General features: G+C 40.2%; 2 protein-coding genes across 6 annotated transcripts in view; one reads left to right on the plus strand and one right to left on the minus strand.

The window, feature by feature from the left end:
- The window catches only part of LOC114769647 (adenosine kinase-like), a 43,575-nt gene extending 41,572 nt beyond the window's left edge, over positions 1 to 2,003 (minus strand). The window contains exon 1 of one of the 3 annotated variants that reach the window (XM_028962850.1): positions 1,890 to 2,003. In XM_028962850.1, the coding sequence (XP_028818683.1) occupies positions 1,890 to 1,951 (62 nt within the window). In that variant the 5' untranslated portion in view covers positions 1,952 to 2,003. Of the gene's footprint in view, positions 1 to 1,236; positions 1,787 to 1,889 lie in introns of those variants that run through there. The other 2 variants (XM_028962844.1, XM_028962859.1) reach the window with 2 other exon arrangements.
- On the plus strand, positions 111 to 27,928 carry ap3m1 (adaptor related protein complex 3 subunit mu 1). 3 transcript variants are annotated; one of them, XM_028962824.1, is made up of 9 exons: positions 111 to 231; positions 2,848 to 3,128; positions 3,252 to 3,423; positions 7,694 to 7,831; positions 14,237 to 14,322; positions 18,940 to 19,073; positions 19,250 to 19,457; positions 22,851 to 22,995; positions 26,871 to 27,928. In XM_028962824.1, the coding sequence occupies exons 2-9, from the start codon at positions 2,856 to 2,858 to the stop codon at positions 26,969 to 26,971; spliced, it is 1,257 nt and encodes a 418-aa protein (XP_028818657.1). In that variant the 5' UTR covers positions 111 to 231; positions 2,848 to 2,855; the 3' UTR covers positions 26,972 to 27,928. The 3 variants fall into 3 exon arrangements, with proteins under 3 accessions (XP_028818657.1, XP_028818665.1, XP_028818651.1); XM_028962832.1 differs by lacking the exon at positions 111 to 231 and adding an exon at positions 1,292 to 1,392; XM_028962818.1 differs by lacking the exon at positions 111 to 231 and adding an exon at positions 2,200 to 2,268.
- The last annotated feature ends 64 nt before the right edge of the window (positions 27,929 to 27,992 follow it).

Here is a 27,992-nt window from a genome sequence, read left to right on the forward strand (position 1 = left end):
GAACGTTGCTGCTTGACTTGGTGTGAGAAGATTAAAACAGCGGCTGCAAAGGCCGTGGCCTCCCGGTAACATGGCATTGACGATCGCCACAAAGCGTGACCCTGTTCGTGGGCAGCAGCAGCAGGGACTTGGCAAAAAAATCAGTACCATGGGTTACCTTTTTATTCGTCTTGATTTGTGAGGCCTGGCAACTGTGTTTGTCCAAGACAAAGGCAACATAGGCAAGACAAGGTACTTTCCATACTTCCTGGAACTAGAATATTTATAAATTTTTCTTTAAACCAGCTTCACTCTGAGCAGCGCAGTGCAAAAAATAAAAACACACCAGCTTCATCCCTTCTTAGAGTCGTCTCACAATTCGATTACGGTTATCAATGCATTGCGATGAATCCCATAAATGTTCTACATTGTCACATGACTACACCTTAAACCAAACCCATTACATAAAGCCACAAACTCCAGAAAAAAACGCCTGGTTTAGACGTCCGTGGTGTCAGATGAGTGCGGACTGAACACAAACAATTTTTCTGCTCATTGGAGAAAATCTAAAGACACTTTCAAAGCCAGTTTCAACAAATATCAACTTTGACCGCGGTGCGAGAACAATGCTGCAGAGTGTGGCACTGTACTCTGATCAGGCAGCCACAGTCATTACAAGCCATACTTTTTAATGTGAATGTTTATGCAGCTACCAGAAAATCACCAAGCAGCATCATTATGAAAGATAATCGATTATTTTCTGCACTGTACTGATGCAAATTGATCCATGTCTGCATAACGATGCATTGATTATACGATTCATTTCAACACCCCTACTTCTCCTCCTGCACACTCACACGTCCGCCACCACTGGAGACCCTCAATATCTCACAATACCACAATTTAATGCAACAGGCTCAACTCATAACATGGGAGTAGCAGTCCAGAGGGGCACGCAGTGGCTGTGTACATGTCTTTGGCGAAGATGAACAAGAGGAATATCATAATATAACGTATGATACATGATACATACGGTCATTGAAAAGGCACCAATATTTTACTTCAGTTTTTGTCCAAGGTTTCAAGAGTCACCTTTTTGCAATAGTGTCCTTACGTACCACAGTGTATTGTACATACCACGGTACACCAAACTCCAATAACAAAGTGATTAATGAAACATCAACCAATAAATTAAGTGCTGTTAGGGTACAGCACTTCAGAGATACTCCATCTAAAGGAGTATAAAAGATCACATACCCTGCACCAGGCATGACAACACCGGTCGCTTCACCAGTTCAGGCAAAAGGAATCGACCGAACACTCAGTCCCCTGGCTGCTGGGCTCGACCAGTGGAGGAGGAGCAGTTGTCTAGACGCGCTTTCTAGGCTCAGTTACGCGACATTTGGACAAAAGGTGCAGAGCAAAGAACGTGTACTGCGGTTATGTAGAGGTTTACTTTCCAGATCGGTCGATTATTAAATACATTTGAATGGAACTAATAAGAGCGGACACCCCCAGTTTTACGCTGTTCCCGCCTCTGGTGAAAACGCGGTGACATTGACTCGCGGCGCCAGTGGACGAAGGACAAGCGACCCGTCTCTGTAATGCCTGTTTGTTTTCCGACCTGCTAACCTTGAGCAGCAGATCATTCTGACTGAAGATCCGCCATCGTTGCGCACCGGACACTACTTTACACCAGGAGTTTACATATACAAACAGTTTCTTTGCTGGAAGATAAACTGACGTTAAAAATAAGTTCATTTTAATACTATTGCAGGGGGGCAACGATGCAACAGCTGTAGAGCCTGTAACCTTTGACCTGTGTGTAAACAACATGTAGACATCAGCACGTGCCTGGTGAATGGGACTGAGAAACATCTGCATTAGCGATTAAAAACCCGTACACGCACCTGACTTCTTGCTGCTGATGATCGAGTTTAATTCTCTTGGCTTTGGGCTCACCTGCAGCCATGGTTTCCGTTACCGGCCACGTTTCAAACTAAACTACACATGCCAAAAACAACAGGGGCCAGGTAGCTGTCCCCGCAGCATGCCTTATCAAAAATCACACACTCCACGAACACGTCAGGCGCAAAATGTGTACAATTGTCTTATACATTAATATCTCGATGACAAAAATATATTCAAATTAGATTCGAGTTGCATTAACATTAATTAAGTCATTAATCATGTACATGAAACCAGCAGGCGCACACGGGGCGGCTATTGTAAAGTTCCGTTTTCGCACATTTTTAAAAGGGGAGCAGCCGCTGCTGGCAATCGTTCCAGGTAATTTTCACTTTAGTTACTACTTTTCAATACATGTTAAGGACTTAATATGTGCTGCTGTATTTCCTCCGCACAGCCGCAGTCAGATCCGAATGTTTCAACGTTTTTCCGGTTCAGTTTGATTTGAGGAATGCTGCTTACTTCTGGCGTTAGGCAGAGGGCACTTTAGAAACTTCAGTTTTCAGCAGAAACCACAAAACAGATCGACCAAGTGTCATCCCTGTATAAAAATATAATCACCTTGCATTTGAAATATGTTATGCAGTATTCAATCCATAGTGCTGAAAATAATGTGCATGTTTGTGGGTAAAACATTGTGAGACATTGTTATCTAAACAAATTATTATTAGTTCTACAGTAGAGTTTTGCTATTATGCAATGTATCATTGAAACCCTGAAGTGTACCAGTTTAACCTATGCAAATATTTTAAAAATCTGATTGGAAAATGCACACATGAAAATGTTATTGATTTAAAATCATAGGGTAATCTAATAAGATATTACTCTTTATTGAGAAACCAAATGTGGTATAATATGAATTGTGTGATATTGATAGGTGTCTTTTTCCTTACTTCCTAGGCTTCACCATGATCCACAGTTTATTCCTCATTAACTCGAGCAGTGACATATTCCTGGAGAAACACTGGAAAAGCGTTATCAGCCGCTCAGTCTGTGATTACTTTTTTGAGGTTCAGGAGAAAGCAGGGGAGGCAGAAAATGTGCCTCCAGTGATACACGCCGGCCATCACTACCTAATCAACATATATCGTGAGAAGATCTTCTTTGTGTCTGTGATTCAGTCAGAGGTTCCCCCATTGTTTGTCATTGAGTTTCTGCATCATGTTGCAGAAACATTTCAGGTAGGTCACATGTTCTGGTAGGTTATATCTGTTAATATTTATGTAAAAAGTCTTATTCAAATCTCATTAGTAACTGTTCAGTCTGTGTGTGGAGGTTGTCTGACTGGAGCTTAATCTGTTTAGGATTATTTTGGGGAATGCTCAGAATCTGCTATCAAGGACAATGTAGTGATAGTTTACGAGCTGCTGGAGGAAATGCTGGACAATGGATTCCCTCTGGCCACAGAGTCCAACATCTTGAAGGAACTTATCAAACCACCAAATATCCTGCGATCAGTGGTCAACTCCATTACAGGTAAGGACGTTTGGGACAACATCTGAAAACTGTGACCATTTCACAAATAATATTTAACGTACAGTATCTTACAAAAGTGAATACACCCCACATATTTTTGTAAATATTTATTTGGGATAACACTGAATATATGACATTTTGATACAAGCTAGAGTAGTAGGGGTAGGGGGAGGAGTCATGGCACTGAACTGAGCACACGCTCAACTGAGCTCAGAGAGCTCCTGGTACAGTTCCTGAAAATTCTTCTTTAACTTCACAAATAGTGATATTTAACAATTTTGGAGAATTATCAACATATTATGTGCAATAATGTTGCCTAAGAAGGCACAACACAAACCAACTTTTCTACGAATGTGGAAGATGATGCCTCGGCTGCTAGCAACCAGGCTAATTCAGGAGGTAATGCTATCCCCAAGTCACAAGTGGAAGAAGATTCTGGAAAGGCCTATAATATGGATATAATCCGATTGTTGATGGGATCAGAAACGTTTTTTCCCCAAAAATTGATGTGGTCTTGAAAGCAATTGAGGTGTTCATGACTGAACAGCGCGCATGGATGAAGTAGATGTGAGAATTAGCAATGTAGAAGATGCAGTCAGCACAAGAATGTAGCACTAGCAAAAAAAAAAAAGTAACACTGCTCACAAACAAACTTGACAAGCTTGAAAACCATTTGCGCAGATCCATCTTGCGATTATTTAACATGCCAGAGAAAATGGAAGGAAATAATGCAGTAGCGTTTTTGAAGAAATGGCTCCCAGAGGCACTGGGACCTACCACATTCCCGATTTCACTCCATATTAAAATAGCGCACAGGTTGCCTGGCCGGGCACAACACAATAATCCTAACACCCCACAAGTCGTCATAGCAAAGTTTTTAAACTTTCAGGATAAAGTTTGGGTGATGAGAGCAGCCAGGGCCAAAGGCAAAATTACTGGCGGCGATTGGGAGATTTTGTTCTTTCCAGATCTATTAAGGGAGCTACACCAAAGAAGAAGACACAGTAAAACAGCTGAGACTGATGCTGCTATGGAATAATTTCGAGTGACATCCGTTGCACACTGATTGATTAAAAGCAGAGGACACATTTTGTTGTGTTCACCAAGTGCTGTGCTGTGTATCATAATGACAATCCCTTGTTTACATTGGATCGGTGTGTGCAAGTAATTCCACTCCAAAATCAAGGGGAGGGTGACAGGGCTGTCTTATTCAGAGAGACCGCTCTAGAGGATGTGTTTATGGCAGAACTTGTGTTTTTTTTGTGTTATTGGTGTTTTTGTTTTAATACAAGTTGTTTTGAAAATATTCTTAGAATACCAGCATTCTTTCTAAAGGATCAGATTACCTCTAATGCAGAATTTAAACAACAAGGAGAATTACCAGGCTTAAACACCTTAAGGCTTACTTACTTACTTAGTGGTTACATTGTGAAAGTGTGAAGGAGATGGCCAGTCAGAGTGTTTGCATCCTGTTTCTCCTCCCTCCTCCTCTCCTCCCAAAATCCATTATTTTTTTTGAGAATTAGTTTTTGCTCTTGGCCAACCTCCATGGCAGAATACTGGCTGGTGATTTAAATTATACGTTAGACCCTAAAATGGATCACTCCTCAGGGACAGATATGCCTCATTTACAATCTTGAAATATATAAAGGAACTAAAAGGAACCCAAAATTTAAACAATAGTCATGTTATCACCATCATTTAAAACCCACACTTCAATAGATTAAGAAATAATCGCCTCACCTTTGTTGCCTAGTGTCACTAACTGTGGATATGATAGTATTGTTTTTTCGGAGCATACCTTTGTCTAAATATTTTATAATGTGGTACAATTAAATAGAAAAACTCCTAATTGGTGCCTACACCCTTAATGGTTACAAGAGTCTATAAAAGGTTTTAGTCCTGTAGTTTGTGACTGCCTGGATTCCATGCCACAAATCTATGTTCAACCAACTATGAATCCCAAATTTCTATATGTCTTTAAAGTCTTGAATGTTTTTTTGGGCTAGACCGATGAGGTCCACAATGTTTTGGTTTTCTAATCATGTTTGGATGTCCTGGTTAGATATTGAAAAACACTGCATGGAAGGTTTGGCACTGAAAATCTATTTATACTCTGCAATCCTTAAATACTAATCTGTTTGTGAAACCTCCATCATACTCTGACACAAATGTTAGACACCCCATCTGGATTGTCCTTTTTTTTTACCCCCAATCTGGGGTAATAGCTAATAGCTTATCCCTGCAAATAATGACAGGGGGTTTAGAATATGGTCAACTTAAGTCATTTAATGAGTTGAAGGCAAGGTTTGATATACCTCAGAAACACTTCAAGTATCTACAACTTTTCTAGAAGTTTTAAATTGGCTCAAAGAATTCATTACAACAACCTATTTTTCCATCCTAGAAACATATATTACAAATTATTGTTTTGACAAAGGACCGATCTCTCAGTTCTATAACATGGATGTCGAGAAGCATTAGGATAATTCAATTAGTAATAGAAGAGTGTGAATATATGATTTACAAGATTTCACCCATAGATTGTAGCCAAATTTGTTTGAAAACACATGCCCAAACTATCAATACAAGATTGAGAGTGTTACAATTTAACTGGAAAATGTACATTACCCCTGCAAAATTAAATACATTTAATACCAATATATCTGACACCTGTTATAAGTGTAACATTTATCAGGGCTCACTATACCACTAGTTGTGGAAGTGTGGAAAAATTTGAAGGTTTGGGGCTCAGTGTTTCTCGGGTCGCATCTTCTGAGTTGATGAGGGAATTGTGTGGGGACCGTACCTTACTCATGGGTACCTCATTGGATTTGAACCTGCAACCTAGGTGGATAACACTGTCACGTCCCTGTCTAGGGGTCAGGAAACATGACAACAAACGAGGAGAATGTGTGCAGTGGGAAGACACAGATATCAGGCCCAAGTGAAATATTGTGCTTTTATTTACAGTGAGTAGTGAACAACCAACCAAACCTAAAGTGCTATATACAACAACTACACAACAATTCACAGGAGGACAACACACCATGAAAGGAGAGACAATACAAATACACAACAAAGCCACAACTAACCACACTAATCACTCTAACACACAACAAAGGCTTCTTCATCTCTAACACAATCCAAAACTCTCCTCTTGCATCCTCCTCCTCCGGCTCCACAACAATGAGCCCTGAATGGTGGCTGGAATGGTCCTTAAGTAGTTCTCTGTCCTGTGCGTTGATTGGCTGCCAGTTGACAAGCAGACAGCCTTAAAGAGAAACACGCACAACACAGAGCACTCCAAGCGATTCTACGGCCTAAAGGACGTAACAAACACACTTTCCTATGAACCAGAAGACCCAGGTTCAAATCCCACTTACTATCATTGTATCCCTGAGCGAGACACTTAACCCTAAGATTCTCCTGGGGGACTGATTGTAAGTTGCTTCAAGGGCTTCTGATGAATGTAAATGTTACCTTCCAGTTATGAATCTGCTTCCTTACACCCTAGGCCACCACTGCTCAGTAATCCATGACCTTGGTCTGCTTGTCTTCAGCAAACTGCCTTTCTTGTGCATCATTTTTAGAAGATGCTTCCTTCTTCGACTGTAGCCATGCAGAACCATTTGATTTAGTGTGTAGCAACTGGTCTGATGACTGAAAGGCTAACCACTATTTTCAAAAGACGACATCTTGATATGATACTGAGGATGAGCTCTCTTCTTTGATGGACCATGGCAAGTCCTGTTCTTGGCAAGACCATGGCAAGAACCCCTCCTGTTGAACCACCGTATGGTCTTGGCCACCGTGCTGCAGCTGAGTTTGGGGGAGTTTTTCTTATAGCATAGGCCGTGTCTATGTAGAGCAATAATTCTTTGCCATGAGCAGGGCTCTAGAGTTCAACCAATTTGGTCACAGATGCCACCTAATTTATCAGGGGTGAAACAAAAATTTATTGGAAGTTTGTATATTTGTCAAAACGTCAACGTGTGTCACGTTGTCATTATGGGATGATGTGTATAGAATTCTGAGAGAAAATATCTGGAATAAGACTGTAACAAAATGTGGAAAATACTTCTGAATGGTTTCTGGATGTAATGTATGTGTGTTTAGTTATTTCAAGGGGACAGCAAATTTACACTTTTACAAGCTGTACACTACTTGTATCAAAGTGTCATAAAATATTTACAAAAATGGGGGGGGTGTACTTTAATTAAACCTAATTAAAAATACTTTAATTAAATATATGTATTTTTTTTCTCAGGCAGTTGTAATGTAGGTGAGACATTACCAACTGGCCAGCTGTCCACCATCCCTTGGAGGAGGGCAGGGGTGAAGTATACCAATAATGAGGCCTACTTTGACGTTGTGGAGGAGATCGATGCAATCCTGGATAAAACTGGTGAAGTTTTTACACCATGTTCAAGATTAGTTCTCAGACACACATTTATTTGCTTGTACATTGAATAACACAGACGCAGTTATACACTCAGCATACAAACACCGTTCAACAGCCGTCAACATTATTCCCTCACCACTTTTATGTAATTTGCTGGGTATCTAATTGGGAACCCAGTTAAAATATATATATATTTTTTTTCTGGCAACAATTACATCAGAACTATATTATCACTTTCTCTGTCCTCAGCTTCACTTTTGTGCATTCTTGCTGCATCAGCATTCTCAATCCATTGCTTCATGTTTCATGAATCAAGAATGTTGATGCAGCAAGAATGCACAAAAGTGAAGCTGAGGACCGAGAAAGTGAAATTTGAACAGACTTTCTGATGTAATTGAATGGTGTTGATGACATAATTTCTGTGAATCCCTGCTCAATTATATAAACCGCTCTTATCCCGCCACTCTCATCCTCATTTGCATTTAAAGCTACAGATACAGAAATGGTGTTTCCTGGGGAAATCTCATTGTGGGACTGGATAATGTGGCTGTAATTCTGCACCAAGGCTGAATTTCGGAAAGACACTTCAGATACAGTATTAGGAGACCACTAAGACCTAATGTCAGGGGGGTCATGTCAATTACTATTGTACTATCACTCATTGACTTGTCATTTTAGATAAGAAATTAGCAGAGGATAAACCCATTGTCACACATATGTCCATCTCGAGGCAGCATATGAGCTATTTTGTTATACACAGAGTTTAAAGAACGTCTGTCTGAAAATCTAAAGAATGGCATGTTGTCACTCAACTTTGATGAAGCAACGCACAAAGATTTGAATAAAATACTTAATATACTGGTCTAATTTGATATACCAGAATCTATCAAGCGGAGCAAACCAATGGACCCCCCTCTTGACTATAATTATGATCAGGGTTATGCACAGGTTTTTTATATAGTGGTCTGGGCCCAACAAGTTATGTGTTAAATGTGTAGCATAGGCCTACAACCCCTGCTCATCTAAAAAAAATGTTTATGTACAGGAATATTTTTCACTATCAGTCCTGTGGACATGAATGCCTGTGAGTGTATGGGCACTAGGGGTGTTGAAATAAATTGTATAATCGATGCATCGTGATGCAGATGTGGACAATTCTGTATCGATGCAGTGCAGAACATAAATGATTATATCATAATGACATGGCGATTTTTCATTTATTTATTTATTTATTTGCCAGTGGCATAAAAATTCTGATTAAAATGTAATGCTGATAGTGACTGTGGCTGCCTGATCTAAGTACAGCACCGCTCCGCATAAGACTTTCATGCTGAATGCTTCTCCAGAGATCTGCAACATGACATTATTGTTTTACCGGGTGTTTAGATAAACCACACATGTTTTTTTCGCTGAGTCCCCCAGTGAACTTAGCACGTGCCACATTCAGTCTGAAAGTGGCTTTAGATTTTCTCCAATGAGCAGATAAATGGTCTGTGTTCAGTCTGCACTCATCTGGCGCCATGGATGTCTGAACCAGGCATTGTGTCTTCAGTTTGTAACGGGTTTGGGTTGGTGTGTAGAGGAAACTCTGGTAAAGCATGCAGAAAAAGGAGGCCCGCCGAGAAGAAAGTTTCTATCAAGCTCTATTCATTATGTTTACAGCAGTTCCACCACGCCCGGCCAAATGTCAGTAACCACTTGTACATAAGACAGGGACATTACACGAACCAAACGCTACTGCTTTTATGTAATACCAAAATGAAATAATAAAAGGACCACATGACCAGTCTACTGGATTGGTGGTGAGTTGATCTGCAGCAGGATCGGGGCAGATGACTAACTCCGCACACAGCACAAAATTTAAATGCTCTTACAGTGTACATTTAAAGAAGAACTATTAGTATGTATGACTGTTACTACGTGAGCATGGACTGAACAGTGACAGTTTTTATGCTCAATGTAGCATATCAAAGTATTGAGTATTGTGTTTATAACGTTTTGTGTGTTTAAGAACTGGCTGCAGAATTTTGAACAAGTTGGAGAGTATTTAGTGAAACAGCAGAGCAACCAGAAAAGATGTTAAAAATGCATTACTAATTTTTCTGCATCAGTGATGTAAAAAGTCTGCATAGAATTGGTTTTTACCTACCCAGAACCTGCCTCCTTTTTGAGGGTGTACTGCCATGTGCCACAGCCTTTAGCACATATTGAAAAATAAGGGCAAATTCCAGCCAGGTTATCAAGTTAATTAATCTGTTCATTCTGTAGAGTAGAAACAAAGTGCAGTCACTGCACGAATTACAAACAAATTAGTCATAAAGCAGAAGTCCGAGCCACTATGACTAAATATCTTCATCAACAAACCTTTTAAATGAAATGCAGAGAGGTGACGTAACATAAATGCTGGTCGTGTGACTACTTTTCGGTTGCACTGTATAATCACAGCTTATCACTTTTTCCACATTTATGTTATGTTACAGCGTTATTCCAAAATTGATTAAATTATTTTTTTCCTCTTAGAACTCTACATTAAACACCCCATAATGACAACTAAAATAAAGTTCATTAAAAATAAAAAGCTGAGAAAGCACATGAACATAAATATTCACAGCCTTTGCTCAATACTTTGTCAATGCGCCTAAAGTCTTTTTGAACATGATGCCACAAGCTTAGCACACCTATCCTTGGTGGCAGTGGTGGCCTAGCGGTTGGTGAGGTGCCCCGTGATCAAGGTGCCACTGCGACCCCGATCTGACAAGCACCGTCCCCACACACTGCTTCCCGAGAGCCTGTCATGGCTGGCCACTGCTCACTAAGCAGAGGACACATTTTGTTGTGTGCACCGTGTGCTGTGCCGCAGTGTATCACAATGTAAATCATTTCACTTTCACTTTTCACTTACCCATTCCTGTCCTCTCAAGGTCCATCAGGTTGAATAAGAAGCATTGGTGCACAACCATTTAAGATCTCTCCAGTGATGTTCTATCAATTTAAATTCTGTGTTTTGGCTGGGCCACTCAAGAAGTTGTCCTGAAGCCACTCCTTTGATAACTTGGCTGTGTGCTTAGTCTAGGGTAGTTGCCATGCTGAAAGATGAACCGTTGCCCTAGTTCAAGTTCAAGAGCTCTTTGCAGCTGGTTTCCATTCAGGATTTCACTGTACATTGCTACAGTCATCCTTCCCTCTGTCCTGACTAGTCTCCCAGTTCCTGCTGGTGCATGATTCTGCCACCACAATGCTTCACTGTAGGGATGGTATTAACCTGGAGATGAGCAGTGCCTGGTTTACTCCAAGAGATGTCTGGCATTCACACCAAAGAGTTCAATCTTTGTCTCATCAGACCAGAGAAGTTTGTTTCTGATGGTGTGGGAGTCCTTCAGGTGCCTTTTAGTAAACTCCAGGTGTGCTGCCATGTGTTTTACTAAGCACTAATCAAGGATGATCAGAGGAAACCGAAGGCACCTGAGCTCAATTTTGAACTTCAAAGCAAACGCTGTGAATACTTAAATATGTGTGAATTTTTTATAAAATTGCCAAAACCTTAAGTAAACTTTTTTCCCCCCACATGGTGTAGATGTGACATTATTTCCTCTCATCTAATAATTTTTTTTCTGCAGTACTTCTGTTTTCTATACAAGGAATCTGCGGATTCTTAAAATGTCTTAAGTCTAAAGTTTGATTGAATTAAGGACTTAAATATCGATATACATCACTAGTAATCCTTAAATCCAGAGTTAAAGGTCTTAAAAATACAGCACACCAAATACATTTATTTACTATTATTAACCTAAATAATTTGCTGTATTTCTAATGTATGTTGAGATGTGCATGGGATATGAATTAGCAGAACCGCTTATGGAGCTAGAGGGCTAAATTCTGCACTTGCGGACATTTTCTTAGAGTTCGAATTTTCCATATTTAAATTTTTTTCTTTGACATTACTCAATAAGGAATTGCCTAGTGATGAGGGAAGTATGTCCCATTTGATTATTATTATTTTTTTTTTTCTAAAGCAAATTAAGCATTCAATCTGTTAGTAATCCACTTGTCACAGTATGCTACTCACTTCCGGTTTCACAAATGCAGTGCCACACAATTGATTGTGCGATTTATATTATATTTATATTATGAGACCATGGACTGACAATATATTATGTCAGTTTACCAACTGATTTAATTGACTAGACCGGCTGCTCAGTCTCACTACAGTTTGTTAACAGTTTCAGGGTTGAGCTGTAAATCAACATCTAGAACTTCTAGTTGAGCTCCGCCAGTAAATGAGCATTGAGCAAACACAATTTTCTCGTAGTAACCCCTTAGTGGCTTGCTGCAGTACAGTTATTATAGACAAAGGTTAAAAAACACCAATTTGGAAGGAAACCGTATACAGGGAGTGCAGAACTATTTTTGAGGAATAATTTTATTATTGAACAACAACCATGTTCTCAATGAACCCAAAAAAATATCAAAGCTGAATGTTTTTGGAAGTAGTTTTTAGTTGGTTTTTATTTTTTAGCTATGTTAGGGGGATATCTGTGTGTGCAGGTGACTATTACTGTGCATAATTATTAGGCAACTTAACAAAAAACAAATATATACCCATTTCAAAAACAAATCAGCAACCAATATAGCCACCTTTCTTTGCAAGGACACTCAAAAGCCTGCCATCCATGGATTTCTGTCAGTGTTTTGATCTGTTCACCATCAACATTGCGTGCAGCAGCAACCACAGCCTCCCAGACACTGTTCAGAGAGGTGTACTGTTTTCGCTCCTTGTAAATCTCACATTTGATGATGGACGACAGGTTCTCAATGGGGTTCAGATCAGGTGAACAAGGAGGCCATGTCATTAGTTTTTCTCAGCCACGCTGTGGAGTACTTGGACGCGTGTGATGGAGCATTGTCCTGCATGAAAATCATGTTTTTCTTGAAGGATGCAGACTTCTTCCTGTACCACTGCTTGAAGAAGGTGTCTTCCAGAAACTGGCAGTAGGACTGGGAGTTGAGCTTGACTCCATCCTCAACCCGAAAAGGCCCCACAAGCTCATCTTTGATGATGCCAGCCCAAACCAGTACTCCACCTCCACCTTGCTGGTGTCTGAGTCGGACTGGAGCTCTCTGCCCTTTACCAATCCAGCCACGGGCCCATCCAGACTCACTCTCATTTCATCAGTCCATAAAACATTAGAAAAATCAGTCTTGAGATATTTCATGGCCCAGTCTTGACGTTTCAGCTTGTGTGTCTTGTTCAGTGGTGATCGTCTTTCAGCCTTTCTTACCTTGGCCATGTCTTTGAGTATTGCACACCTTGTGCTTTTGGGCACTCCAGTGATGTTGCAGCTCTGAAATATGGCCAAACTCTGGTGTCAAGTGGCATCTTGGCAGCTGCACGCTTGACTTTTCTCAGTTCATGGGCAGTTATTTCCTTGGTTTTTCCACACGCTTCTTGCAACCCTGTTGACTATTTTGAATGAAACGCTTGATTGTTTGATGATCATGCTTCAGAAGCTTTGCAATTTTAAGAGTGCTGCATCCCTCTGCAAGATATCTCACTATTTTTTACTTTTCTGAGCCTGTCAAGTCCTTCTTTTGACACATTTTGCCAGAGGAAAGGAAGTTGCCTAATAATTATGCACACCTGATATAGGGTGTTGATGTCATTAGACCACACCCCTTCTCATTACAGAGATGCACATCACCTAATATGCTTAATTGGTAGTAGGCTTTCGAGCCTATACAGCTTGGAGTAAGACAACATGCATGAAGAGGATGATGTGGACAAAATACTCATTTGCCTAATAATTCTGAACTCCCTGTATATAAAATAAAAATATATTACTTGAGATAAAATACCATTAATATTTGATTTTTAGAAGTGCATCTGGCCCTCAGTGTCTGCCAAGAAACTCTTGCCCTTCGACAGATGTAGACAAATGTAGTCTCCTATGCGGTCGCACAGATGACTGCAGGTCTGAGTGGAGATTTCAGATAGCAGAAGTTAGCAGATTGGCTGGGAGAAAATAATGAAACAATCTTTGGAAGCACGGGGTGCAAGGGGAAAAGAAAACAAATATATGGTTGAATATCATGGAACAAATCAGAGCATTTTGCATGTCTGGAATGGATTCAGAGTATTCTTGAGTCTATAAGCTAACAATAATATAATAATAAATATAACCTTGTTATACCTTGACTAAAAGAAAATCTTTTTTTTTTTTGTCTGTTTTACTAGGTACTTGTACTATATTAACTATATTAACATGATTTTGATGCGTGAATGGTTTTCCACCCATGGTGAATCCCCTTCATAATGGGATGGGCTTTAGGCCTCTGACCCTGATAAAGATTATAGATAATGAGTGAGTGAGTGCATTGAAATGTCCTTTGCTCTGTAAATATTGTTTGCAGGATCAGTTGTTTTTGCCGAAATCCAGGGTGTGATAGATGCCTGTGTGAACCTCACTGGGATGCCAGACCTCACACTCTCATTCATGGTAAGAACTGATTAAATTTAATGGCACAAACATTGAACTTTTGCTGGAAATAAAGATGAAAAGCTAATCAGTTTTAGTTATTCTGTGTCAAAAGTTGTCTCACTCTTTTTGTCTTAAATTTTGAATAAAACTAATTTAATCAGAAATCAGTGTGATCACAGTTCAAGAACTGTGAATAGATTTAACATTAGGACCTTAGATTGTAACTGAAATAGTTCACAAGAGAGGGAGTGGACAAGGGAGTGAAAAAATCTGTTCTTACAACAAAGACTCATCAAAGAAGTAAACATACAACCCACATTTGATCGTAAAACATTGCAAAAGAGGCAAGACACCACTTAGGAATCGCTGCTTGATAAAAAGAACATTGCTTTATGCCTGAAGTTTGCGAAAGGGCACATGAGTACTTTACGGCTGTATCGGTAAATGTTTTGTGCATTGATTAGGCTAAAATGGCAGCAAATGTGAGTGTCTGTACATCAGGTGTAGACGTTGGGTGATGCAACAAGACAATGACCCAAAATATCAAAGTCAGTTTTTTTTTTATTCAAGTTCAAGTGACCTTTAGTCATCTCTTCTATATATTGTGCAGATATACAGAGAGACGAGAAGACGTGGCTCCAGTTTACAGTGCAACATAAAAGTAGACAACAGAAAAACAGAAAACCGATGCGTCACATGAAATACAATATATAAATATAGGATACAGAATATACAATTTAGCTAAAAATGTAGTGTTAAAAAGTGACCAGTGATATATACATGTTTAGACTGTGCAAATAAACAACAGTAGTGATAGTACAGTTATTGGTTTCAGTGCAACAAGAAGAGGTAGTCCGTATAGCAGCGTGTGCATATTTGCAGCAATGAGGTATAAAGTGCAGAGGTGCAACAGAGTTAGTCCACAGTGCGAGTGTGTGTGGGGGGAAGTATGAGTGCAGTTAATGTGTTCAGGAGCCTGATGGCTTGTGGGAAGAAGCTATCACGCATCCTGGAGGATCGAGACCTGATGCTGTGGTAACGTCTGCCGGATGGGAGGAGTGTAAAAAGTCCATGTGATGGATGTGAGGGGTCAAGCACGATGCAGGAGGCTCTTCTGATGCAGCGCTTATAGAAGATGTCCTGCAGTGGCGGAAGAGACGCTCCGATGATGTTACCAGCTGCTTTGATGATCCTTTGAAGCTGCCTGATATCGGCAACAGTGCTGTTATCGAACCAGGTGGAGATGCAGCTGGTCAGGACACTCTCTATGGTGCCCCTGTAAAACGCGGTGAGGGTGGGAGGGGGCAGGTTGGCTCGCTTCAGCCGTCTCAGAAAGTGGAGATGCTGCTGGGCCTTTTTGGTAATGGAGGTGATGTTGGTGGTCCAAGTGAGATTGTCTGAGATGTGGACTCCCAGGAACTTGGTGTCTTTTACAGTCTCAACCGTGGAGCCGTGGATGCTGAGTGGGGTGTGTGTGGGGCGAGTTCTCCTGAAGTCGACGATCATTTCCTTTGTTTTGTCCACATTCAGCAACAGGTTGTTCTCACTGCACCAGGCAGCCAGCTGCTGTACCTCATCTCTGTAAGCCGACTCATCGTTGTTACTGATGAGCCCCACCACGGTCGTGTCATCGGCGAATTTGATGATGTGGTTCGAGCTGTGCTGGGCGGTGCAGTCGTGAGTCAGGAGTGTGAACAGAAGTGGACTGAGAACGCAGCCCTGAGGGGCTCCGGTACTCAGCTTGATGGTGCTGGAAACGTTCTCGCCGATTCGGACGGACTGAGGTCTCTCTGACAGGAAATCCAGTATCCAATTACAGAGTGAGGTACTCAGTCCCAGCTCGCTCAGTTTCACACACAGTCTCTGGGGGATGATTGTGTTGAATGCTGAACTAAAGTCTATGACAGCAATCTAACATAAGTCTTTATTGTCCAAGTGTGAGAGGGAAAGGTGAAGTGCAGTGGATATCGCGTCCTCAGTTGACCTGTTTGTGCGATAAGCAAACTGCAGAGGGTCCAGTGAGTGAGGGAGGTTGCTTTTCACCTGTGCCATGACAAGTCTCTCAAAGCACTTCATGGTGATGGGGGTCAGAGCGATGGGCCGGTAGTCATTCAGGCAGGAAACTGAAGATTTCTTCGGCACTGGGATGATGGTGGTGGACTTGAAGCACGCTGGGACGATCATCTGGCTCAGCGAAGTGTTGAAGATGTCTGTGAACACCTCGGCTAGCTGATCAGTGCAGTCTCTCAGCACACGACCAGGAATGTTGTCTGGACCTGCAGCTTTTCGTGGGTCAACCTTGGCGAGGGTTCTCCTCACATCGGCTGCAGGCAGAGTGATGGTCTGGTCGGTGATGGGAGGCATGGCTTTCGTCGTGTGCGTGTTGTTCAGTGTATCGAGTTCAGTGTATCGAACCGTGCATAGAACTTGTTCCTCTCCTCGGGGAGTGTGGCATCCCTGTACAGCTGCTTGGTGCTGGCCTGTACTGAGTGACAGCCTGGATGCCCTGCCACAAACTGCGAGTGTCTTTTGTGTTGTTTTGTGTTGATTCTGAATCTTTTTTGCGTGCGCTCTCTTTGCTTGGCGTATAGAGCGAGAGAGGTTAGCCCTCGCTGTTCTGAGGGCAGCTTTACTTCCGGACCAGAAAGCAGCATCTCTCTCTCTCAGCAGAGCACGCACCTGTGGTGTGAACCAGGGCTTCTTGTTGGCTCTGGTGGTGATGTTCTTTAGGACTGCAACATCCTCTATGCATTTGGTGATGTAACAAGTCACAGATTCCGCAAACTCGTCCAGGTTAACGCAGCCGTTGTACGTCGCCGCCTCTCTAAAAATATTCCAGTCCGTGCACTCGAAACAGTCCTGGAGTGCTGAGACGGCTCCACTGGGCCAGACTCTGATGGTCTTCCTGGCAGGTCTTGTGCGTTTCAGCAGTGTTGAGTATGCAGGCAGCAACATCACTGTGGCGTGGTCTGAGGAACCGATGTGTGGGCGCACTGCCGCTTTGTAGGCACCACGCACGTTGGTGTACACTTTATCCAGGCAGTTCTCCCCTCTGGTAGCAAAGTCCACATGTTGATGGAATTTGGGGAACACTGACTTCAAGTTTGCGTGGTTAAAATCGCCGGCAATGATGAGAAATCCATCCGGGTGCGTGGTCTGGAGCTTGCTGATAGCCTCGTACAGTTCAGCTAGCACCAGATTAGCATTAGCGCTAGGCGGCAGGTACACGGCTACGATTAGCACCACGGGGAATTCTCTCGGCAGGTAAAACGGCGGCACTTTATGATAAGAAACTCTACATGTGGTGAGTCCTTACCTGAATGTGAAAGTGAAGTGATTGTCATTGTGATAAACAGCACTGAAAGGCACCCAGAGAGAAGTGTGTGGGGACGGTGCTTTGCTCAATGGCACCTTGGCGGATTGGGATTCAAAACGGCAACCTTCTGATTACAGGGCCGTTCCTTAACCAATAGGCCACCGCTGCCCCAAAAAGAGCAGCAAAGCACGAGCTAGCCAGGAGTCAAACCTTGAATCTTCAGATCCATAGTCAGACACATTATACATTGAGTCCCTGGCTCCTAAAGGTTTGGCAGCGGTGGGATGTCTTCAGAAACACTTTTGGACTGGCCAAGTCAGAACCCAGACCACAACCTAAGAAATGTTCTGCAATGACTATGAATAGACAAGAGCTAAAGCAGTTCTGCCAAGAAGAATGGACTATGATTCCTATTGAACAAAGTGTAGCTACAGAAAGCACCTGGTTAAGGTTGTCGATGCTAAGGTTCAACCAGTTATTAATTCCAAGGGTTTACATACTTTTTCCACTAGCAGTATGAGTTGTTTATGATTGTTCTCAATGAAGACATTTTTTTATTTTAGGCTTTATAATAGGGTTTGCTAAAAATTTAATTCTTCAGTATACTTCACTTCTCATAATTATTACACGTATCTATTGGTAAGTAATCTCAGTAAACCATAGAGACGTATATGTGATTTTGGGCTATATACAGTACATATGTGTTTTTTTTTTATTTTCATGACCATTTACATTGGTAGATTCACACTGAAGGCATCAAAACTATGAATGAACACATGTGGAGTTATACACTTAACAAAAAAAGGTGAAAAAAATGAAAACATGTTTTATATTCTATTTTTTTCTAAAACTAGATTACTGGTTTTCCAACAGTCTTGAAGAAGTTCCCAGAGCTGTTTAGCACTTGTTGGCCCCTTTGCCTTCACTCTGCGGTCCAGCTCACCCCAAACCATCTCAATTGGGTTCAGGCCCGGTGACTGTGGAGGCCAGGTCTCCACTTTTTGTTAAGTACATAACTCCAAATGTGTTCATTCATTTTGACGCCTTCAGTGAGAATCTACCAATGAAGAATACACATTAAATCTACCATAATGAAGAATACACATTGAATGAGAAGATGTCAAAACTTTTGGCCTGAACTGTATAAAATAAATGTTGTATTTTCGGATCATGACTGTCATGAATACTATGTTACGGAATAGTTGTACCTGTCACACAATCCTTTTTTTATTTGAAATTACCAAGCTATTGTTTTGTGAAACACTTGACTGTTTGAAGTTCATGATTAGCTCCTGTTCTGAAAACAGACTTCTCTTTAGAATCCTCGACTCCTGGATGATGTGAGTTTTCACCCATGTGTTCGCTTCAAACGCTGGGAGTCTGAGAGGGTTCTCTCCTTTATTCCTCCTGATGGAAACTTCCGGCTCCTCTCTTACCATGTTAGTGCACAGAAGTAAGTATATGGGAGTCTCCCTGTAACAGGAATGACTTTTTATTTCTTTGTGCTGGAATTCAGGCCCTACTGAGAATAATCTGTGCTTTCGTTGCGACATACTTGCTGACATAACTTTGTTTTGGATGAATTTTGTTGTACTGTATTTTATTTACTTCCTGTTTTTCTCTTCTCAGTCTAGTTGCCATTCCTATTTATGTAAAGCAGAACATCAGTTTCTTTGAGACTGGCTCTTCAGGACGGCTAGACATCACAGTGGGCCCTAAACAGACAATGGGCAAGACTGTGGAGGCTGTTTTTGTTACAATAAACATGCCCAAAGTTGTCCTAAGTGCCAATCTGACAGCAACCCAGGGAAACTATACCTACAACCCAGTCACCAAGGTAAAGATCCATATCAAAAGAACATGAAAATGCAAAATAAATTGGCTGAACAAGAATAATATTTATTTATTTTAAATTAGAAAAATAACAATAATGAAAACTAAAATGAAAATATAAGTTGTATAAAAATAAACTATATAAAATGCCAATAATCAATGCAATAAATGAACTACATTACATCTACATTATTGTATCATGCCATTGCTTGAATCAGTTCTTTTTACACATAGTAACACACATCCTCATAGACAGTGCATATTATAGCGTATAATGCAACCTCCAGATCGTTTGTTAAAAAAAAACAAAAACAAAACACCTGTGGGCAGAATAGTGTTCTATACCTGTGTGGAGTGCAGGATGAGTCCCTACAGCCAAAAGTTTTGACAATGACAAATTTTTCTGCTTCATTGTTTTTAGATCTTTTTATCAGTTGTTTCTGTGGTGTATTGAAGTATAATTCTAATTTAGTATAATTATAATGTTATTAGTTTCAAATGCTGTTATTGACAATTAAGTTTATGCAAAGAATCAATGCAGTGTTGCAGCCCTGTGTTGCAATTCATGCTGGCATGCTGTTAATCAACTTCTTTGCCAGTTCCAGACTGATTGAAACCCATTCCTGCATAATCAGTGTTTAGAATTGGTCAGAATTTGTGGGGATTTTTTTGTCTACCTGCCTCTTGAGGATTGCAGTTCTCGATTAATGTTTAAGGAGTTTCCTGGCCATGGACCCCAAATTTCAGTGTTTAATGTCACTTTGGCCTTGTGGCTTTTTTACCATGTGATAAGGTTTGATCTTCTTTCAGAATATACAGAGGCAGCAACGTCTATCGGCAGGGGTGCGGTATTTAAACTGCGTATGGGGCTATTGATTAATTTTTCATTTATTTACTATCAGACATGATATTGAGTTTTTTTTTTTATATATATGTTTGTTTATGTGAATGGCATTGGAATTGTGTTTTGTTCATGTAGTTTTGATTTTGGTGTGCCTTTAGTCGAGATTCTCCATGTTAAGATGAAATGCGATATGTATGAATTTATACATGTTTATGGGTGTTAACATTTTGTTTAATGTGCTGTCTATGGGCGCAGGGGCCTTAGCTTTGAAGTTTAATTAGTGTTGCACCCATTACTAGAAAGGAAGGAAATGTGAGGGGAAAGGAAAAGGTTGTAACATTAGGTTTGTTTTGTGTCTTCTATGTTACGTCTTATTTTGACTGGTATATGTAATTGTACTGTATGACCTTCCTTTTTCTTTTACCCTTTCATGTGCTGTGCTGAATCATGAATTATGCATTTCAGTTAATGAATGAAAACTTTTGTTATAAAACTAACATTAACAATGCTAACGGGCTGAGGACATGATGAATCGTGAAATTTGGTCATGTTTAGGACATGTGATTTGTCTTTGTTGGAAAACTGAAAGTGTGACCGTTGTTGCTCTGTAAAATGAATTGGCTTCAATTAGAGTATGGAGGGTGAAAAAGAGTAGTGGAGGATAGGGGGATGAGTAGAAAGAGGTTAAATGTGGTTAAATTGGTTGAATAGGTGATATATGTGGTGACTGGATGGCTGAAAGTGTGACTGTTGTTGCTCTGTAAAATGCATGGGAGTGAATGGGAGGATGGAGTGATATATAAAAGGAGGGGTTTGGGTGAAAAAGGAAAATTAAATTGGCCTTTCATGAAGGTGTATATTTTATTCAATTTGTGGGCATGGAACTGCTTTCAATATGGGGAGACTTGGAATGTCTCCAATACTCCACACTCTTTTGAGAATCGCAATAGCATTCGGAGACAACAACAAGAATGGCAGTCCATTTCACATTAACTGCTCTAAAGTCTGGGATTATTTCACCCTAGATAAGGCTAAGAAAAAACTATTTGCAAGTTTGATGAAGTGAGAAAGGAAGTTAAGATGTTCCTCACAGAGCCAGCAATATCCAGAAAGGAAGACCCTCTTTGATGGTGGAATGAAAATGAAGTGTGTTTTCCCACACTGTTGAACCTGGCAATATATTGTGCATCTACCCTATCAGAGTGAATCTGCTCTACATCGTCTCTGTCAGAAGAGAGGAAATCTGACCTGAGGCCACGTTGAAATGCTGACATTCCTTAGTATGTCTGTGAAGGTTCTCAGTCATCCAGGTCATGCTTGTCTCAAAACTGGCAACTGGACTTGTTATGGATCCTTGACAATGTTTTGCCCTTCCATTCCAGAGGGCTTTCTCAAGTCTGACGGACTGGCAGGAGCAGCAGGTTTATAAACCATGTGGAATCCCACCTTCAGGATTCCACATGGTTTATAAACCTGCTGCTCCTGCCAGTTGTTCCACTTCTGGGATGTCCATCTCCCTGGCTTTTCATCTATGTTAATGAGACTACTTGAGCCAGAGTGTGAACGACTTTGAAACCTCCTGGGTACAGTTGAAAGAACTGCATTGTACGGGGCTGATAGATTAAGTTTAAGGCCACCTCCTCTGTTTTAATAAGGGTTATTCAATCTTGCAGTAAACTGCTTCTCTCACACCTCGTTTGAAGCAATCATCCTCCCGGTCCAAAATTCTAACTTCATTGTCTTCAAACGAGTGGCTTTTGCCCTTCAGATGTAGGAGGACTGCTGAGTCCTGTCCTGATGTCCTGCATATACCACATTGCTCTGTTTGTGTCTGGGTGTTTTGTCCTTGGGGTGAACCAGTTTCTGTCTCAGAGTGTTGCCTGGTTTGAAATTAACGAGGATGTTGTGTTTGTTAAAAATCCTCCTGAGCTTTTCAGACAACCCTGCAAAATTAGGAATATCAACATTTTTATGTTTGTTCTGTTCCCTGTTGCAGTTGCAGCAGTGCTCTTATTGGATCTTCTCCTGGATTTCATAAATTCCCAGTTCGGATATCTATATGTTCTGATTGACTCCTTGATATGCTTGTGTTCTTTCTCCTTTCCCTCTGTTCTAGTGGGATTTTTTTCTGCCTGGTGGTGTAGGGTTCTGATTACTCCCAGTTTGTGTTCCAGAGTGTGGTGGAAGTCAAACAGCAAGTACTGATTTGTATGTGTGGAATAGAAGGGCGAAACCTTGTGAAGGATCCATAATAAGTCCAGTTGCCAGTGAAATAAACTTTTTTGGGATTCCTTAGTATGAATAAACTGATTTTGAAATAGCCTTACAACTGTGTCCTTCAAAAATGTATTAAAATAAGTCTTTGCATGAAGTATCATTCTTGTCTTTATTATTTGCCGCAATATTTAAATAACCTTATGGTAAATGTAAAAGCTGGTAGCTAAATAGGGGCCATTTAATAATTGTACAATTAATAATTGAATGAGTCAGAATGTACATTCTGGAATATGGATGATATTAAGCTGTATCATTATTGGTTTCTTTTTAACTTAGACCCTCGTATGGGATATTGGGAAGCTGAGTCAACAGAAGCTGCCCAACCTGAAAGGTAGTCTGACCCTGCAGTGTGGAGCTCCTAAACCAGAGGAGAGCCCCAGCCTGAACATTGACCTCAAAATCCAGCAGCTTGCTATCTCAGGTAGGAATGTATGTAGCAATGTAGAACTTGCCTCTTTAACTGCATTAGTACATACTTAAGTACATACTTGTGATGTAAAAACCACAATAAGTAATTCCCTGAATTCACTGTGACTTATACAGGGCTGATAGCATTTATGTGCCTTGCCAGATTTCTGGCATACCGACGTGGCTGCAAAATAAATAAAGATATATTGGGTTCTCCTGCTGATCTCACACGTGATCTGAAAAATAGGGAAGGGGAGACCTTGGAGCTAGATGGCAAAATTATGCACTTGCTAGTGGATGTGTTCTGAGAGTGGGATTTCTATTTATATAAAACTTTTCTCTGATGTTACTGAATCAGGAACAGCCTAGTGAGGAGGGAAATTTTTTTTTTCCAAAATCATATGAAACAAGCCTTTAATTTGTCAGTAATCCACCGGTCATGGCACGCTGTGCACATCTGGGTTCACAATTGTGCGAATGCATGATATTATGTGTATTTGGACTGAAGCGACAATATATTATGTAATTCTCACAAACTTTACAACTAACTAAACTGAGATCTGCTCAGTCTCTCTCAGTATGTTAACTGCATGTTCCGGATTGGAGTTTGGTAACACAGGTTAGAGCTGTAAATTAATTTCTATAATTTAATTTTTGCTTACATGGTAAATGAGCGGTCAGCAAACACAAACTTCTGGTCTTTAGTGCCTTTTTTTCTCCAAATGATTTGTAAATTTGTTTCAGTGATTGGTTAAAGGTTTTTGCATTTTGTAAATAAATGTATTAAATGTTAATCTCTGCCAGCCTCATCAGGGGATGGTGAACACATAAACAACATATATAAAACTCTGGGGCTAACTCCTGTTCTTCCAGGTGGTGAGCCAAATAAATACAGAGTATGTATTATTGCAGAGGGTTTATTACTTTTTCAACATGACAAATTTGTACCTAAAACCTGAAATTTCCTATTTATATCCAGCAGTTCCTTCATACTACTAAAAGTGTGTTGCATATATGGCACCCCCACTCTGCTCACCTCCCAGGCATCACCCCTGCTTATAAGTTATGCAGTTCAGTAGACAAACAAACAAATCTGTAAGCAGGCTAATAGAAACACTCAAGATGGTTGTATACTTGTGCACACTCTTAAACTAATAATTAAAAAACAACATTCAGTCTTCTTAATAGTTTGTCCAAAACTAACTTTATTTTGGTTAAGACTTTCTCTACTTTCTTCTTTTTAGCTTCAGCTTTCTACCAGACAGTTCAAGATGTAGTAGCCTAGTGGGTTACACACTCACGTATTAACTAGAAGACCTGGGATCAAACCCTACTTTACTACCATTGTGTCCCTGAGCAAGACACTCTAATGGGACTCTCTCTGTAACTACTGATAGTAAGTTGCTCTGCATAAGGGTGTCTGATAAATGCCGTAAATGCAAGATTTTGGCCAAAGAGTGGATTGCATTTGGAACTGTTCAGAATTTCTGCAAGCTAAAGAAAAGCAACACCAAACATACACTATCACCATGGGTATTTACATTTAAGGCATTTGGCAGATGCCCTTATCCACACCGACTTACAACGTGCTTCCATGTTACAATTAATGAAGTGATCAATTCTGGTTCACTAGGACCCCCAACTATGAATACAATATTTTTATTCACTCTGTTGTAGTTTCTATACATAAAACAGACAATAAGAAGGTTACAAGTTTATCTAAATATTCTATAAAGAGGAAGGTCTTGAGCTGCCGTTTGAAAATGCTCAGTGACTGAGCTGTTCTGACCTCAAGTGGAAGTTAATTCCACCACTGAGGGGCCAAGACAGAGAAGAGTCTAGATGAGTGTCCTTTTACCTTCAGAGATGGAGGGACCAGGTGAGCAGTACTGGAGGCTCGGAGTATACAAGGTGCAGTGCGAGGTGTAATAAGGGCTGTGAGGGAGGATGGTGCTACTCCATGTTTGACTTTGTAGGCCAGCATCAGTATTTTTAATCTGATGCGTACATCTACTGGGAGCCAGTGGAGGGAATGTAGCAGAGGGGTGGTGTGGGAGAATTTGGGAAGGTTGAAGATCAGTCGTGCTGCTGCATTCTGTATTAGTTGTAGAGGTCGGATGGTACATAGAGGTAGACCAGCTAGAAGGGAGTTACAGTAATCGTTAGATTACTAAGGACTGAACCAGTAGCTGGGTGGCCTGTGTTGATAGATAAGGACGGCTTTGTCTGATATTGTAGAGATGGAATCTACAGGAGTGGGAAAGATTGCTGATGTGAGTCGAGAAGGAGAGTTGGTTGTCTATTGTTACTCCAAGGTTGCGGGCTGTTGTAGAAGGCGAGACCAGTGAGTTGTCTAGGTAAATAGCAAGATCCTGATGTTGTGAAGAATCTACTGGAATGAATATTAGTTCAGATTTGGTGGGATTGATAATCCATGTGAGTATGATGTTCTGTTAGTGATATTAAGTGTAGAAGCCATTTATAATCACTTTGGGTATGGTGTTCTTTTGTGGATTTGGGGGATTGTATTGCACAAACCCCATTAGGTTGTATTGCACTGGATGCTACATGTGTATACAGTGGGTATGGAAAGTATTCAGACTTAAAATTTTCACTTTGTGTTAAATTGCAGGCACTTGCTAAAACCATGTCACTGAGCAAAGCACCGTCCCCAAACACTGCTCCCCAAGCGCCTGTCATGGCTGCCCACTGCTCACTAAGGGTGATTTGAAGACAATCACTTCTTTTCCATTTCAACTGTGTGCTTAGGGTCATTGTCTGGTTGGACAGTCTGAGGTCCTGGTTTTCGTACTTTTCTACCTGTACTTGCATTCATGTCTGTGAAGATTCTCAGTCACCAGATGAATTTGTCTGAAAGTTGAATCATGGCAACTGGACTTTCTTTCTATAAGGTAGAGACGTTTCATTCTGCATCCACAGAAATTTGTCAATCTGAGGGAAGTTGGCTTGTGCCCAAAGTGATCTTCAGCCAGTTCCTTTGACCTCATGATTCTCATTTGCACTGACATGCATTATGAGCTATAAGGTCTTATATAGACAGGTATGTGGCTATCCTAATTTATAACCAGAAGAAATGGACAGCACCTGAGTTAAATATATAAGTGTCACAGCAAAGGGTCTGAATAACCAGAACCATGTGATATTTCAGTTTTTCTTTGTTAATAAATCTGCTAAAATATCAACAATTCAGTTTTTTTTCTGTCAGTATGGCATGCTGTGTGTACATTAATGAGGAAAAAACTTAAATGGCTGCAATATAACAAAGAGTTTAAGGGGGTTTGAATACTTTCTGTACCCTCTGTATTTATAATGACCTGCACCTGAGTAAATGGTGTAGATGGTGGAAGAAACACAGTTCTTACTCATAAATTGTAGCCTGGATGTTTTTTGTATATCCAATGCTGTGCAGTCCTGATACCTTTCAATAATGCAATCCCTCTGATGCTTAATAAGCTCTATTGGCAAATATGGCTTTCGATGTAGCAAAACTGTTTAAAAGTAAGGAAAATCTTACTAGGATCCTACTCCGCTGTATTTGGGGTTAACTGATGTGGGGCGTGTATCAAGAACACTGAATGCTCTAATAAAAAGGTGCTGCAACAAGGTATTAGTTTAAGGGTGTGCACAGGGTTGTGTCAGCCTTGTTATTCCATTGAATTCTATAAGTCACATTAAAATTATGAAATCTTTGGAAATTGTTTATTGTTTTTTGTTTACACAAATCGGGCTTTTCTAGCGGGTGTGCACATTTTTTGTATCCACTGTATGTCTGAATATAGTTACCAATGTAAATACTTGGCAATCTATACACCTTTCAAATGTGTCTTGTCTGTGTACTAACATGTCCTCACTCTGCTCCTCTCACAGGACTGAAGGTGAATCGGTTGGACATGTATGGGGAGAAGTACAAGCCTTTTAAAGGTGTCAAGTATGTCTCAAAAGCTGGAAAGTTTCAGGTCCGAACATAAGTGTATTTCCCGGATATTAACATTTAGTAGTGCTTAATGTATATTTGATTTGAAATTTCTCTTAAGGGAAAGGGACTTTTGGAAGTTTGCTCAGTTCATTTTCATGGTCAGGTTATAGCTAATACATCAGCTCAAATCAGTCATTGTCACCATGGTGCTTTTCACTAGTGTGATTGTGTCCATGTCCATGAAGTGACTGCCATTTTGCATAATGCTTATAGTACTCTAATTACATTCTTACTGAAGAAAGCACACATATAACGCATATTATTTTAAAAATAATGTGTATTAAAATATACACCTTGATTTAAGAGATTTTTTTCCCCCAGAGGTACGACTTGCCTGAGTGTATGGCAATTACTATTTGGTTGTATATATTTACAAACAAAGAGAACTCACATTTAAAGTGTTGAAAAAATAAAATGATTAGTGTCCGTTGTGTTATTTGGTCAATTTTAGTTATGTTCTCTTATTTTGGAAGAATTTTTAAAAATAATTTTAATAGGCCTCATTTATCAATCTAGCACCCTAGAAAACCGGATGTATGATCATTTCTATGTCCATTTTGTAATTTTATTTGATTTGTTATAATTATTCACTGAAAGCAAGGGGTTAAATTGATTAAACCAATTGATCAATCAAAAAAAATCTGAAAATGTCTCACTTTATAGTAAAGTAAAACCAGGTTTTTGTCAGAATATTGGAGACAGTGCAGGTACCATGGCGGAGGTAAAAAGTTATATAAAAAAACAAATCAATCAGAATTCATATCAAATCAGAAACAATGTATTGCTCTAGATTAAGCAATGAAATCTGTCTAGATCCATGCAAAACACATAAAAAGAGACTGTATATAAAGACATAGTAAAGCACGCTACGCTTGCTTGTGAATCGCAAAAAAATGTATATTTAGTTTTTGTTTAAATAGACAAACAACATGGAAAAGGAGAAAAAGGACAACAACTAGATTTATATCAACAACATTTATTTCTTATATATCCCTTAATCACATACAGTATGT

Source organism: Denticeps clupeoides, chromosome 2 (genome assembly GCF_900700375.1).
Source record: "Denticeps clupeoides chromosome 2, fDenClu1.1, whole genome shotgun sequence".
Taxonomy (NCBI): Eukaryota; Metazoa; Chordata; class Actinopteri; order Clupeiformes; family Denticipitidae; genus Denticeps; species Denticeps clupeoides.

What these genes read in the sequence shown, in the direction of transcription:
- ap3m1 (XM_028962824.1), top strand. Translation starts at nt 2,856, where the DNA reads ATGATCCACAGTTTATTCCTCATTAACTCGAGCAGTGACATATTCCTG. An exon ending in ATGTTGCAGAAACATTTCAG is followed by an intron (nt 3,129 to 3,251) that starts GTAGGTCACATG and finishes TAATCTGTTTAG; the next exon opens with GATTATTTTGGGGAATGCTC. An exon ending in ACCTCACACTCTCATTCATG is followed by an intron (nt 14,323 to 18,939) that starts GTAAGAACTGAT and finishes ACTTCTCTTTAG; the next exon opens with AATCCTCGACTCCTGGATGA.